This window comes from Pieris rapae, chromosome 20, assembly GCF_905147795.1.
Source record: "Pieris rapae chromosome 20, ilPieRapa1.1, whole genome shotgun sequence".
Lineage (NCBI taxonomy): Eukaryota > Metazoa > Arthropoda > Insecta > Lepidoptera > Pieridae > Pieris > Pieris rapae.
This window is the reverse complement of record NC_059528.1, coordinates 2989491-3004436: the sequence shown is the minus strand read 5'-3', so window position 1 is coordinate 3004436 and position 14946 is coordinate 2989491. Positions and strand designations below refer to the sequence as shown.

Sequence of the window (14946 nt, the reverse complement as noted above, 5' to 3'; positions counted from 1 at the left end):
GTACGTTCGACCTATATTTTTGTACTTAATTGATAGTTTTAATTCTAATTAAGACTGAATAGTATATGTGATGCGATGCTTTTTGTTTGAATGTGGATTCCGTTTTTGGATTAAGGTATACTTAATATAATTATTTGAATATTGTTTAATGAGTAGCTGTAGGCATACTTTAATAAAATAAATAATATATTTTTTTTTATTCTTTACAACAGTCCAAGGAATCGCCCTTACTAGGAATATCCCTCATTTTAATGAGCATCAGGACATGTGCATGGACATGACATGAAATGTGATCTGATATTAGACAAACCTATAAATATGCAGTTGTTGTTAAATTTTAATTAAGAATGCGTGCTTGGAGTCCGCGAAAGCTACAAATATTATCCAATGAAATTATACCATACCACTTATTAAGTTAACTTATAATTGAGCAATTTTTCCATTTACTTAAACGTCTTCTTGTAAATTTGATCTTGTTAAATCGCCATGTATACAACTTAATTCCCATACTGAGTTAACCGGATCAAACTTATAACTAAAATGTTGAGCCTTTAAATAAAAAAATCGCTATGATTTATGGTGTCATAAAATCTTCGTCGTTAAATATTGTCTCAGATGTTTAAAAAAAGCATAAAATATTAATAATAATTCAACATTTTACCGTGGTAACGTCATCACATCTCAACCTTGTATCGGTTTTAAATGAGAATATAAGGAATTAATGTACTATATCACTGAAATAATTTTTCTCTTGATAAAACAGTGAAAAGACAATTTTTCTACGAAAAACAATTTCTTTCACTGTCACACTATTACTTAAAAATATATAAAGTACATTTTACTAAAAATAAAATCACTTCATATAAAAAATAAATTCGCAGTCGGTAGGATTCGAACCTACGCTCCCAGAGGGAATCTGATTTCTAGTCAGACGCCTTAACCGCTCGGCCACGACTGCTTTCACATGTGGTCTGAAATATTTCATAAAATAACGACAGTCAAAAGAATATTCTCAATCAAAAACAAATGTATCAGTTATAACAATTCTACAAATAAAATATCAATAATTAATTTTAATTTTTTTAAATTAACTTTTTGGGTAGCCAAGACAGCGAGCGTTGATTTATATCAAGGATTTTAGAATTTTCCCGAAATTCTTAGACAAAGTTCAAGCAACAAATGAAATTTGAAATAATGTAAGAAACATGATTGTGGTAAAGAAAAAAAAATTAAAAATATATGAAACAATAATATCGATATATTATTGTTTCCCATTTATTGACTCACTGGCGACAAACAAATAAGACCCAAATTTTTATCTTGCGGTTCACCATAAACTAATTTTTTCAGTAAATAGCAAGTTCCGAAATCCTTGTAACCCATTAAGACTACGTTACTCAAACCGCTCCAAAGTCTTAGAAGTTCTTTAGAAGAAAAAGACAGTATTCAATATAATCACTCGTATATTGACATAATTAACAAAATATTTACAAATATACATAGCTACATTACATATACATTAAGTCTTTTATGTACTTAAAGAAATAAATTATCTATAGCGTTTATACATGTCTTCATAATTTTTCGTACAATTCTTGATATTTTATAAGATTCACTAAGACGCGCCACATATTTTTTTCATTGCAACTCAAACTTACTTCACACAGGATAAATAAAATATTAAAAAAAAAATATTTATTATGAAGAAATTAAAAGTTACATCAACTTTCGGCACTACATTTTTTCTGGCCACTAATAATACTGGTACAAAGATGTGCATACCAAATATGGCGTGTCATAATGAACCGTTTTACCAACTACTAAACTTTCTTAAGCTAAACAGATAATTTGTTGATATTAAGAGTTCTATTGGGATTTCCAAAATTGGCACAATTTTGGCACTTAATATATAGGATTTTAACACCACCTGAAAGGAATACTGTAGACCAATTGTTTCACCCGTATCACCTCGAAGTCTGTAGTGCCACAAGAAGCGTTTTTTTCAGCAGCTTTTCCGTGTTCCATCCCTATGTGGAACCAGCTACCCACTGAACTAATGCGACTTCAGGTCAAGTATAACAATTCTTAAAACGCCGGTATCATACTTGCGAGACATTTGGTAGTGTGCGTGTCAATGGCCGAATCTCACAGTTAAATAAAAACAACTTAATTAACTACATTTTTTAAATATTCGAAAAATTTATAACGATGAACGAAAACTAAGCAGTATAATATTTGAAAAGTCAAATCATTTTGCAATTATTTGTTTTGAGGGTAGGCAAAATCCAATACGATTTTGATAGGAATCACATTTAGTACACATATATTAAGCACTGTATCGTCTCATTGCTTTAGTATTTACGCTGAAAATCAAGACAGATTTGCGTATTTTTATAAATTTAATTTAATATGTATTAAATTACGTGAAATCTTGCCTTCAGTATTCCCCTACCAAATGGCTCCCGTTCTAAACAATCATCCACATATATTGTCTTGTACTATAAAATTTACAATATTTGAGGCACATCAATATTTATTTACATTTATATCTAATATGGCAGTAACAAACCGCATATTTTTGCTTGTGTTCTGAATTAGTGCGAAGAGCTAAAATATCTGTGTCAATTGGGTCGTTTGAAATTATTACAATACGATGAGAAATACGTTAAAATTACCGAATTAAGGTTCCAAAAGGTATATGTAGCCTTAAAAGTATCATATTTGAATGAAATGAAGTTTTTACTGGAATTACGAGTTAACAGGTATTATTTTAACCACAGATTTCATAGCTTTGTGTGAAATGTGAGCTTTACATTATTTTTTTAAATGTTATATGTAATATTACATTAAAAACCACATTTCGTTCAAATTATGGACATCGTTCATACATCCGGTGAACATATCGTATTTTTCATTATTTATTAGTGAGTAACGTCATAACTAAAAAAAAATCCTTGTTAAAAATTAAATTCGATATTTTCCACATTTTGAATCATTTCTGGGATATTATGTATGTATAATGTGTATTATCAGAAACATATGTTACTGAACACATGTTATTGTAATTTTCAACCAATTTACACAGAGATTTTACTATATAAATGTACGAAGAACAGAAGCAAAAACACGTGATATCTATCTTATACTATCAGTCTTACAGCATTATCCTGGGCCTTAGCTCTCAAAAGTCCTTAAAAGGCTTCAGTTACATGTCAGATTCAAGTACGTAAAGCACTGTATACGCTAAAAATCTAATTAACCAGTCGGTAGAACACATCCGTAGTTAGAATATAACAACTGAATACATGGCGTTATAAAACCATGTTGCCATGGTTACAAAGTTTGTTTAAACCACTAAACGGTGTATTGGTCGAATATTCGTATTGGAAAAACGAAAAGCTTTCACAAAGTTACAGTAAAACCTTATTAAGGCTAAGGCCGTTGGTAACGCATTGACGTTTCACTATTGTCTTTGGTTAAACGTTCATGTCTAGACGAATCTCGTCAGTTGAGCGTGGAAGTCACGTAAAAATATTTGCAGTTGCGGCAGCGTTGGTCTGTCGTCGGGCGACATCGCCCAACAGTAGGCCATAACTGCGAACCTGGGGATAAGAAATGTTTGTTTAATTAAATCAACAAATAATAAAGATTACTGTATTTTCCTGTCAATTAATGCTAAAGTGTATGTGTTGTGCAACAACAGAAAGGTAAATTGTTATTTAAATCCTTTTACTAATATTGTAAGCGGTGAAGTCTTGTGGAACATTTTTCTATCATCAATATTTTTCGCAGCGCATGCGATGAAATATTTTTTATATGTATTTTTTTTCACCTTGGGTATAATTTTATTAGGGATCGTAATTTTTTCTTGCAATAAAATAGCCTATATTAATCAATGGTAATGTAGCATTCAAATGGTGAAAGAATTTTTAAAATCGGTGCAGATACTAGTATAAAGAGGAAAGATTTGTATACCTATATGTATAGATAAATATTTGTTCTGCATCAAATGATTATCTTACACCACCAACTTCTAAATATCAAAATTTTCATTTTTTGTTTTTATTGCATAGTTACAAAATAAAATCAAAATTCCAAAATAACTTTCAATAAATGCTTTGTTTGTTTATTTTTGTGGTTTTGAATGTATGAGATAGGGTTATAAATAAGTTAATATTAAGTTTTATGAATCTACTTCACTCACAATTCGTCCGGACAATTGGCCGGTTGCTGCAATCTATAACCGTCCCTCAAATACGCAGCAACTTCAAACGGATCGACCTCCGCATATGGCTGATGTGCCAGCGTCGTCAATTCCCATAGAAGTACTCCCAACGCCCAAACATCTGATGCTGGACTGAACTGTTTCTTTGAGAGTGTCTCAAGAGCCAGCCATTTGATGGGTCTGTTTTCATTATCTCCTAAACAGTGGTAGTCAGCTGGGAAGAGGTCTCTACATAACGCGTTGTCACCTATCATGACACGTAGATTCTCGTCAACTCTGTTAACAAACATTATTTTTTAGAATATATTAAGCAAAGCTATGGTGTAATTAAAATACAAAATTCTGTATGCGTTTCATGAGCATTTGTCAATCTAATAGGTCTCTAAGGCGAGATGGTTTCCTTACGATGTTTTCCTTTACGGGTCGAGCGTATCTTGCGCAAATAGAAGAAAAAGTCCATTGGTGCACAGCCGGGGACCGAACCCACGATCGCAGGGATTTAATTATTGTTATTACAAATCGATATTTTTTTGGAATTATTCCGAATGATTTTTAGATAAAATAGAAGATTTTAAATGTTCTTTTAAATTTTACAATGAAAGTTAGTCAAACATTGACAGAATAGAACAACTATAACTTTCAATCCAGATATAAATTAAGGCCAGTAAAAGCTTTTCTGGGAAAAAGCTAAACAAATACAAATCAATTATGCAGTACACATTACTTTGCAGGAAGCTTTTACTTACACGCAATTTCTTGCAGCGATGTCCTTATGTAGCACGTGTTGCGAATGTAGATAGGAAAGTCCATCCAAGGCGTGAAGTGCCATTCTGACCACGTGTTGAGTTGTTAATGGAGGGGGCGGAGCACCTGTGGTACCACCTACTGTAACTCCTCGACACGCTAATAGGAACTGCTTTAGGTTTCTCCAGGTTGGACCCCAGGGGTACAGAATGAATGGTGCCGTCTGGTCTTCAATGCTGACACCCAGAACGGATAGGACCCGCTCGTGATGAAGCCCATACAGCATGCAGCCTTCTTGAAGAAGTAGTGACACCTATAAGAAATTTTCTATAGAATATGGCCCAGTGAAATGGTTGGCTTTGCTAGATTGCTTGGAGTATGAAGCAGTCATCGTTTCAACAAATCTAACAAATATGTGTAATCTTTTGTCGGCATGATTTTGATGTAGTTAAATCGAGAACGAAATCTTTCAACGAAAAAAAATTACAGAACTTCGTCAAATTAGTCATAAACATAATAAAGCAGCTATTGAAGTTACCTGTACTTGCGATGCATGTTCAGCCACAGTTTTGACTAACACTTCTTGTTCCCTGCCATCTTCGTCTGCATATGTTCCTCTGTAAACGCGACCGAAGGTGCCTTCCATCGCCACTGATCGTAGCCTCACTCGACATCTTTGTATCGTCAACTCTGCTATTCTTTGCTGGAGATCTCTAGCCCTTTCTTCGGCAGCAACCGGCGGTAAAGATGTTGGACGCCGATAGCTTGTATAGCTAGCTGCAGATTTGCAGGAAGAGTCTGGCAAGAACGCGTGAGCATCTTGCTCATCGCTTCTTGCTCTACGAAGTTTCCTGGCTCGGGCTCGACAAGCCACTGCTGCAACCGCTGCTAAAATAATCACTCCACCTGCACAACCGGCCCCAGCGTAGAATATATCAGCAGAGGTGGGGGCATGGGGGGCATTATCTACTCTTACAGCAGGTCGAGGAGCATCTTTTAGGCATATTTTACGTCTCCTAAAATGTAATGTTGTAGATGATGAACCGGTAGAGATATTGAGGGCGATGGTGACGTCCACTTCAGCTGCGACCGTGTGTGTACAGGGCAGATCCACTTGCCACGTTTGTGGTTCAGTTGGCACCAGGCCAGTACTTGGAATACTGAAGGTTGGCGGGTGCAAAGCCTCGGGGTGAGAGATGACATCCACTCGCAGCGTGTATGGTAACTGTGAACAAACATTTTACATAAATTCTTGTGCGTTTTTAACGGTTTAAAAATGAATTCAAGTTCTCAGGTCCCTGTTACTATATTACGATCGTTTAATAGATGCTTTTTTAAATTCCACCTCACAACTCATCCTACTTAGGCAATTACTTTAAGATCTCTGCCATTAAGTTGTGGTAAAGGCCCGACTCCATAGATTGGCTACCTCCCAAACATCTTTTATTTATTTATTACAAAAATACATACATTATCCTATAATGTAAAGAAGTATTTTTAAATAAATAAAAAGCTGTGACCGTAAAAGACACTATGCCTAAAATGGTTAGAACTATTAAAACGCGATTTGTAAGTTAATCTAACATGAAACACTGTGTAATAGTTTCGAGCGCAATTATCAGAGGGTATTATTAAGACAAGAGCAAACAATGCGTATAAGGCAGCATAACGAGGTAGTTATTTGTGTTCCGAGCACATAATCTGACTAATCACTGGCCGGTAACATGAATGGAAGAGCAAACAGTATTCGCCGCGGGCCCTTTAGCGGTCGGCCGCCTCATCACGCATGCGAGGCTACGGAGGTGCGACACCATAGCCTCTAATTAAATATTAGTTAGTCGGGGAACTTGTACAATGGCGCGATCATGCCCTCACTTCAACAAATATTTGCTTAACGCGGTCAAAAGCGCCGCCACAGTAAATAGGTAGTCGCAATCATAAACCTACTGAAATAGTAATTGTAGCTCACATACAAACGATGTACTTGTTAAATGTAATTTACACAATTTATCGTAACATTTTTTCACCGTCTTTTATACCACTGTAAATCTTAAACTTGCAATGTGTCCTAAATAAACAGATGGTTTGATAAGTTCAGTGAACTCTAAACGGTTATGTTTCATTGCGATAAGTCTAAAATATGTAAAAGGAATAAAATTAATACGTTTTAAAGTAGACAACGCATTACTGGGGTCATTCGTACCAGTACAGCCGTGAACCAGTGTATTTATCATATAGAAGAAAACCGCCTTACAAAAATCGACGGCATATTTATGATCACTTTTAAAATAAATTGAATACTGGTTTTGTTAGACATCAAAATGCACATAATATTTAGTTAAGGATATATAACTGTCTGGGATCGCCTGAGTATTTGCATAACAAGCGATCGATTTTAACATAAAAACAACATTTGTTGTTATTCTGTATGTGTCTGCCATCAATAATACAATCGTCGTATAAGCCGTGGATAAGTTTCGGCCGTGAGAAGACACATTGGTTTATGTGTCTCGTATTTATTGACGGCGATTAAAATAATTAACTTTAAAATGTATGTTAAATACATAAAACAATAAACCGCCCGATTTGTATTTCTTTAATATTATTTTATTAACTGTAAATTAATCAAACTTATACTGTTAGATACCAACTTAATACTTTTATTCCTCAACAGAACATTAATATATCACTTATTATGAATGTTAGTGAAAGAGATCAAAACGAAATAATAAAATTTAAAAATAGTGATTTTTTGAAAATGTTATTATTTTAAAGTTTTTGGACCGACGCTTCACACGACAATCTTTAATTTTTCGAGTTAATATATAGCCCAAGTAGTCTATTGATAGAATAATTTACAAAACAGTTAATTTTTAAAATCCACAGATCACAACACAACACTTTACCTCTTAAATGTATTAAGGGCATAGACATCGTATATTACAGCTTTTCTAAATAATAAATTGGTGTCGTCATCATCGTGAGTTTAGATATAAAATCCGGTATCAATATATTTTTCTTAATATATCCTAGTAGCGTATACAATAGACAAGGCAATGAGAACTTGGAGATCGTGGTTGGTAACACAGAAGGCAAAAGTTCGCGTGGCTGTTCACCAACCAGGTGGAAGACTCATCGACCTCAAAACTGAACACTGTAAGGAGGCGCTGGACAGAAACCGGTAAAAACAGATTGTCCAGCACCAGATGTTTTCTATGCTCAGACATGAGCTACCTGAAGAAGACTTAAGAGAAAGTAGAGTATAACACCAGATATTGGCATATTACATTAGTTAGGCTATAACTTAACTGTTAAAAATAACTGAAGAATATATAGTTACACAAGTGATTTAATATTACGAATACATCCTCGTAAGTGGTTGCATCAAGTGGTTAAACCTTTAATCAAGATAAGTGGAATTTAAAATAGATAAGAAACTTAATACTTTAAGAAGCTAAGCGTTCAGAGGTGGCTGAACCAGCAAGAAAAACCCATGTTATATACACTTTAATCCATGCTTAATCCCAGACAGTCGGATACGTTATCAGAACTCATTTATAAATCTGAATGATAAGACAATGTGTTTCCATAAGAAAAATTAACTCGGAAAATGTTTCAGTGTTAGTAGGTACTTTGAATAATGGGAAAACTATATTAAATGCTTTGTTATATTAATTAATTATAAAATGTTGGATATGTTTCTTCGTTTAATACAATGGCACATGGTCTGCCATGAGTTTGAGAGTATAAAAGAAAATTACATGTTGAATATCTCTCTCTTAGTAGACTAGGTATATTTTAGTATTAATCTTAGAGATTATTAATGTTCTATTGACGATGCGTAGAGATGTGAGCACTACTTCCATGAAGATGTTGAGGAGTTGTTCGGATAAATACCTACAGTTGAGCTTCAACATCGGACGTCGAGGCAGAATACGAAACTTCATCCGTACCACTTCGACGTCCATCGTTCGACAACTGGGCGTTTAAGGCAGTTTTTGTCGCTTACCACCACTATGTGGAACCAGGTACTCACTTTAGTACCAGGTAAATACTTTAGTATTTCCGAACCAAATTAACTTAGGATCCTTCGAGAAGAGAGCGTACCAACTCTTAAAAGACCGGCAAAGCAATCGCGAGCCCTCAGGCATTAAGTGTCCATGGGGTATGGTATCACTTCACATCACATGTGCCTCCTAGCCGTTTGACCCCTGTTGTATCATCCTATTGACAGCAGTACAATTGTGTTTTTTTTGGTATCTTCCTACAAGAATACAAAAGCAAACTTCTTCATACGTTTTTTTTATAGAACCGTGGGCAAACGGGCAGGAGGCTCATCTGATGTTAAGTGATACCGCCGCCCATGACGACACTCTCGATGCTAAGGGTTCGCGAGTGCGTTCCAAAAGCAACTCCAGATAAACTTTAAAACTTCAAAATATCTTGATAATACCAACACTACGATTTAGTACAAAAAGACAAAAAAGGCGACATAACCTGTAGGCAGGAAGAAAATATTATAACATCAATTTAGTAACTGTAATTTAATTCAATAATAGATTCTTTTGAGTGTCACAAAAATGTATGCAAAATCACGTACAGTTGAAATCATTATCTCTAAATAGCGTAGTCAAAATATTTCTAAATGGCTACCTGTTTTTTAAACATCCGATTAATTTACATACGAGCCAGTAACGGTTACAACCAATCCATTGTTCGATTATCGCTAATATATACAAACTTCTCCAACGATTACATCATAGGCTTATTCAAAATATTAATGAGGTTTTTATCGGCGAGATTATAAAATTGGTTACGACTTATAACACATTATAAAAAAAATTATACAGATAGAAATGGCAAATCATTGTCCCCTCTGTCCCACCTGGGATCTAGGATGACTTAGGGCTGTATTAATATAGACCTGCTTGTACAACTACTGATGCTCATCGAAAGGCTACGCCATATCACCTGACACTAATATTGAAGGAATCGGAATTATTTTTGTCTCAAATTAATATTAATTCTTTACACTTCGTTAACTCAACTATACATATAAAAAACTGGTTACGTTTATCGCTAACAAGCGATTTCTTTTAGGCAACTCTAGTATGTGAAGAAACACTAGCTACGGGTAATGTACAAGAAGGGCATACTTAAATAATTTTAAAAAATGTTACAACTTATGTACCTACTGTAATAAATATACTAACTAAAAATAAACTAAACAGAAATCTAATGAAATAATTACAAAATACAAAAGCTTATAGGGTTAATGGATCATTATTAATCGTAAGTCTCTAATAAAGGGGCAGAAGAAGTTCAAAAAGAAGATGCCTAAATAAATTTAAAGAGAGATCATCTGATATCAAACGGCTCCTTACCGTTTTAAATAAACATAATTTATTAGTTACATATATAACCCTATAACTCAACGTTTCGTTAGACTGCTACATCAACTGTTTATAAATTGCTCTATCGAATTATTGGGAGCAGTGTTGGCCTAGTGGCTTCAGCGTGCGACTCTCATACTTGAGGTCGTAGGTTCAATCCCCGGCTCTGCACAAATGGACTTTCTTTCTATGTACGCATTTAACATTTGCTCGAACGGTGAAGGAAAACATCGTGAGGAAACCGACATGTTTACTTAGACCCAAAAAGTCGACGACGTGTGTCAGGCACTGGAGGCTGAACACCACCTACTTGCCTATTAGATTTAAAAAATGATCGTGAAACAGATTCAGAAATCTGAGGCCAAAACCTAAAGAGGTTGTAGCGCCACTGATTTTATTTTCTATCGAATTATTTCCATTTATGCAGCAAAAACACAAATGACATAGAATATTAAAAGGCATTACGGATTAAACTCGCTTAATCATTTCTTCAAATGTATCCTAGTTTAGTTCACAACTAATCACTGCTGTAAAAGCTTTATTGTAAGTCAATGACACTCATTAATTGTTTTCAGCGATACAGAGAAACTGTTTTACTGCGACCAAATGGTTCGGAATCGTTTACTTGTTAACAAAAGGGAATGTTTAGAACTATAGTGTAAACTATATATAACAACCCTCTGCACTATATACACAGTGCATATTTCGATGTTACAAAAAGATGTCGTTAAATAGAAATAAGAAAAACCTATATTAGAAAAAGAAAAAGTTCAGACTAGTGTTAGTCATTTCATAAAACACATTTTTTTTTTCAATTTACACTTCGGTACCTTATACAAATACATATACAAAAAGCAGGTTACATAAGTTAATAGGCAACGGGCGGCCTGTATAACTTTTTATATGTATATAATTTCTTGATTCGTGGTTATAATTTTTTAAAGAGTGAGGTAATGTTCTGCATATCGGTAGTCAAACTCACTCGATCACGACTACGAAGTATAAAAAATATTCTTACCGGTCGTCTTGTTAAGCTCTGCCACGAAAAATGCAACTCTCCAATATTAGCAGGAACGGGGACAACGAAGTTAAGTGCGTAGGAGTTGATTTGACCGTCTCTTACATAATACAGCTCAGCTGTTAGACCTGCGAACAAGAAACATTCGTATATCTTAATATGTACATATATAAATTACGTGTCACGTTGTTGGTCCGCTATGGACTCCTAAACTACCGAAAGGATATCAATCAAATTTGCGCAGTTTTATCTTACTTAAAAGATAGGATAGCTTACATCTCAATTTATACCCGCAATATAATTTTATTGCAAATATTTGTTTATTATTTGATACAATTCCAATAGATGGCGCTGTGTTAAAGGTACCAACGTTTCACATAAGCTATCTACCTTTCACATAAGTTCTCCTACCGTTTCCCATGAATAGTTTCCTACTACTGTATGTAATATAACAAAAACCTGTATATAACAAAAGCCACAGCAACGCTTGGCCGAGTCTGCTAGTTAGTTTAATATAAGTATTAACGCGATTTGTGAAAAACCTTCGATATATATCTTATATAAAGGTATGGATGCTGTAGATAATACCAGTACCTAAGTAGATAAGACTCATAGTAAAAGAAATCTACGTCTTTGTCTATCAAAATAGAAGATCTATGCGGTTAACAAAAAGTTATTCGATCTTTCGTATTGAATAACAAAAATCTATAACAAAAACTGAGATCAGCACGTGTAGCGGCATCATCAAAGGAAGCCGCCACCTGTCCACAAATCATGGGAACCAGTTTAAAGAAAAAGTGGCAGTTTCGTGGAACTTCCAAGTTAATGCAAATCCCCTTATCAAAATCAGTACAGAGTACAGATATATACTATTTTAAAATTATACATGTCGGTAGAAGCTAAATATAAACAAATAAAGACAATGCTTTCAAAATACTTTTGTTTTTTAAAGAAAACACTTTTTAACGGATTGAAGTACGTATTATTATAAACTTATAATTATTTTACGGAGTTGATATCGACTCCGGGCATAAATTGCATCTAGTTTCGAGAGCTATCATAGGTACCATTTAGTTCCCGAAATGATATTCGAGACTTATCATATAACCAGAAGTTCCAAGAAAAAAATTATTAAGTGCTCTTCGCCCTAATCTGTAAAGGAATCTCTTATGATGATTTATATGTTATATTAATCATCACTACAGGATATGGCAGAATAGTATTAGATGAAATTTGAAGTTTTAAATCGCGATTTTCTATACAGCTATAGAAACGTTGGTGCTTTCGTTCTTCTCTTCTTCTCTTTATTCGTGAACGTCGTGCTGTTTTGCCTAACCGATACGTCGACTTACTGCCTCCACATAACAAATTTTGAGACCCATAATTGTTAGATTAACTGCAATTTATCCCTATTCCTCTTGTTAGTTAAAGTTAGCAAAGCTCTCAAAAATAATAGTACATAAACGTATTATTTTTTTGTAGTTTACAAGCTCACCCAATGTGTGGGTAGTTTAAAAAAACTAAATAATTACTGTTGATGTAATTACCAAATCAAAGTAAATCAAAGACTCTCTCCCCCCCTCATAGTGCTTACGTAATACGTAAACGGCCTTTAATTTAGTCACACCAGCAGGCAGGCAACCCCGACTTCTCCTGCTATCACTACTCCCTCCAATTATCAGCTAACTGTCTAAGAGAGACAAAAACTAAATCACAGAATTTACAAGTTTGAATTACAAGTGATCAACTCTACCATTTTGACGAACACGAAGAAGGACTTCAATTAAAATATGTATTCTAATTTAAATTTTAGGAACACTTTTAATAAATCTAATCTACGTACTTTGTACACGCTACTCAAACAATTCCACGAATTTAGGGCCATTATATGGCGGACGTGTCTTGTTATACGTATAATTTTACATAATTAAAATTTATAGACATTTGATATTCATCTTGGAACGTTAACGACATGTATCATGTTATAATTTACTAACCCGTATTAATTTGTAATGAAAATAATGTTTAACAATTATATATGAATGTAGTAGAATCATTTCTTTAAATGTCCTATATGGAAATGCATTCACACATCCCGTACCCCCGAAATATGCACGGTGATTCTGGTGTGACTAGGGTACTCTGGATGAGCAATACCTGCTAAAACCACTACGAGTAGTAGGGGCCACGGGGGTACTGTATTACTTTGGACAGAGTTTGGCTTGACTTCGAATCCCGGCCGTGAACAATAGATTTATGATGTGCGAAATTAAAACTAGCTAATACAATAGTAAGAAAACATAAGAAAACTACCAGATGTAAGACTCAAAAATCAACTTGTCTCATGCACTGAAGGCAAATCGTATGCTAAACAAAATAGACTCATATTATGTAACAACTAAAATCGTAAAGAAAACATTAAAACTTCAACTTCGAATGAAATAAATGCCATATTGACACAGGTACATAATATGCTTGTTAATCCGTAAATTAGCCATCCCATTCAAACATGTTTGTGGATTTTACATGCAAATGAAGCAACCGTATATAATTAAAGCGATAATATTAACGCCATTAATTCTGTTTGTTTAGCCGAGCCGCTATAGCGATTAGGCGTTATACAAATAAATATTGAAGACAATTTATATGCAAAATGGTAGGTCATATCGACTAATTGATTCGACGCCTTTCAAGGGGTTACAGACTATTTTTTTTATTTATATACTAGCTGACCCGGAAATCTTTTTGCCATATAAAGATTGTTACCTAATATGGCTGTTAAGAATGAAATGTGGTTAACGGGTGAAAATTTTTACGTTTTTTTTATAAAACAGGCAAGAGGCTCATCTACTTTTAAGTGATACAGTATAGTGACACTACCAGATCTGTACTTTTAAAATATCCGAATAACATAAATTTTATGTGTATTTAATAAACAGCGGTCAAGCTATTTCGAAATTAGTTAAGTTTACGGCCTTATCGTTTTCGAGCGATCTCTTCCAGGCAACGACTGTAAGGAAGCTATTATAACTTAAGTAGACAATAGACAATGAAGAACAACAGGTAATGCTGGTAGAAATTGAAAGGAAGGTGAAAGTTCTATCATAAGGACAGAAAGCATTAAGTGAATAGCAGAGGAATTTTAATGTAAATCCAGCCTATATTTCCCGCATCTAGCTAGATCCATGGCGTGGGCCTGAGTAAACGAACTGTCCCTTCATATAAAAAAGTACCGGAAATGAATTCAATAGATTGTAGGGAGTTCTAGGATTGAAGAGGATACCGCTTATAGATTTCGTAGACAAAACGATTCAATTTGCAAACATTCTTTACCGTAGCAGTAGCAACTTGAATACAAAAGTTTAAAGAAAACGATAAAATCAAATACAGAACAAATTCGGTAATCAGATAATTTTAATGACTTGAAAGTCTAAATATTCCGATTAGGAAATGTGACAGTGTTAAGCGTTCCCATACTCGTAAGCTACTGTGCGGTGCCTTTTGAGGCGGCAAGAAGAAACGAGCTACTTGATATGACAAATAACATAAGATAACAGAGACCTGTG

General features: G+C 34.3%; 1 protein-coding gene and 1 non-coding gene across 2 annotated transcripts in view; both read right to left on the bottom strand.

Moving 5' to 3' along the window:
- Positions 1-876: 876 nt before the first annotated feature.
- Trnas-aga lies at positions 877-958 on the bottom strand. Its single transcript has one exon. It is a non-coding gene; the product is annotated as a tRNA-Ser (tRNA).
- Positions 959-1445: 487 nt separating this feature from the next.
- The window catches only part of LOC111000954 (tyrosine-protein kinase Drl), a 36723-nt gene continuing 23222 nt past the window's right edge, over positions 1446-14946 (bottom strand). The window contains exons 2-6 of the mRNA XM_022270571.2: positions 11381-11508; positions 5508-6194; positions 4972-5282; positions 4205-4501; positions 1446-3602 (exon numbers count right to left, since the gene is read on the bottom strand). Of these exons, the coding sequence (XP_022126263.2) occupies positions 3491-3602; positions 4205-4501; positions 4972-5282; positions 5508-6194; positions 11381-11508 (1535 nt within the window). The 3' untranslated portion in view covers positions 1446-3490. The remainder of the gene's footprint in view (positions 3603-4204; positions 4502-4971; positions 5283-5507; positions 6195-11380; positions 11509-14946) is intronic.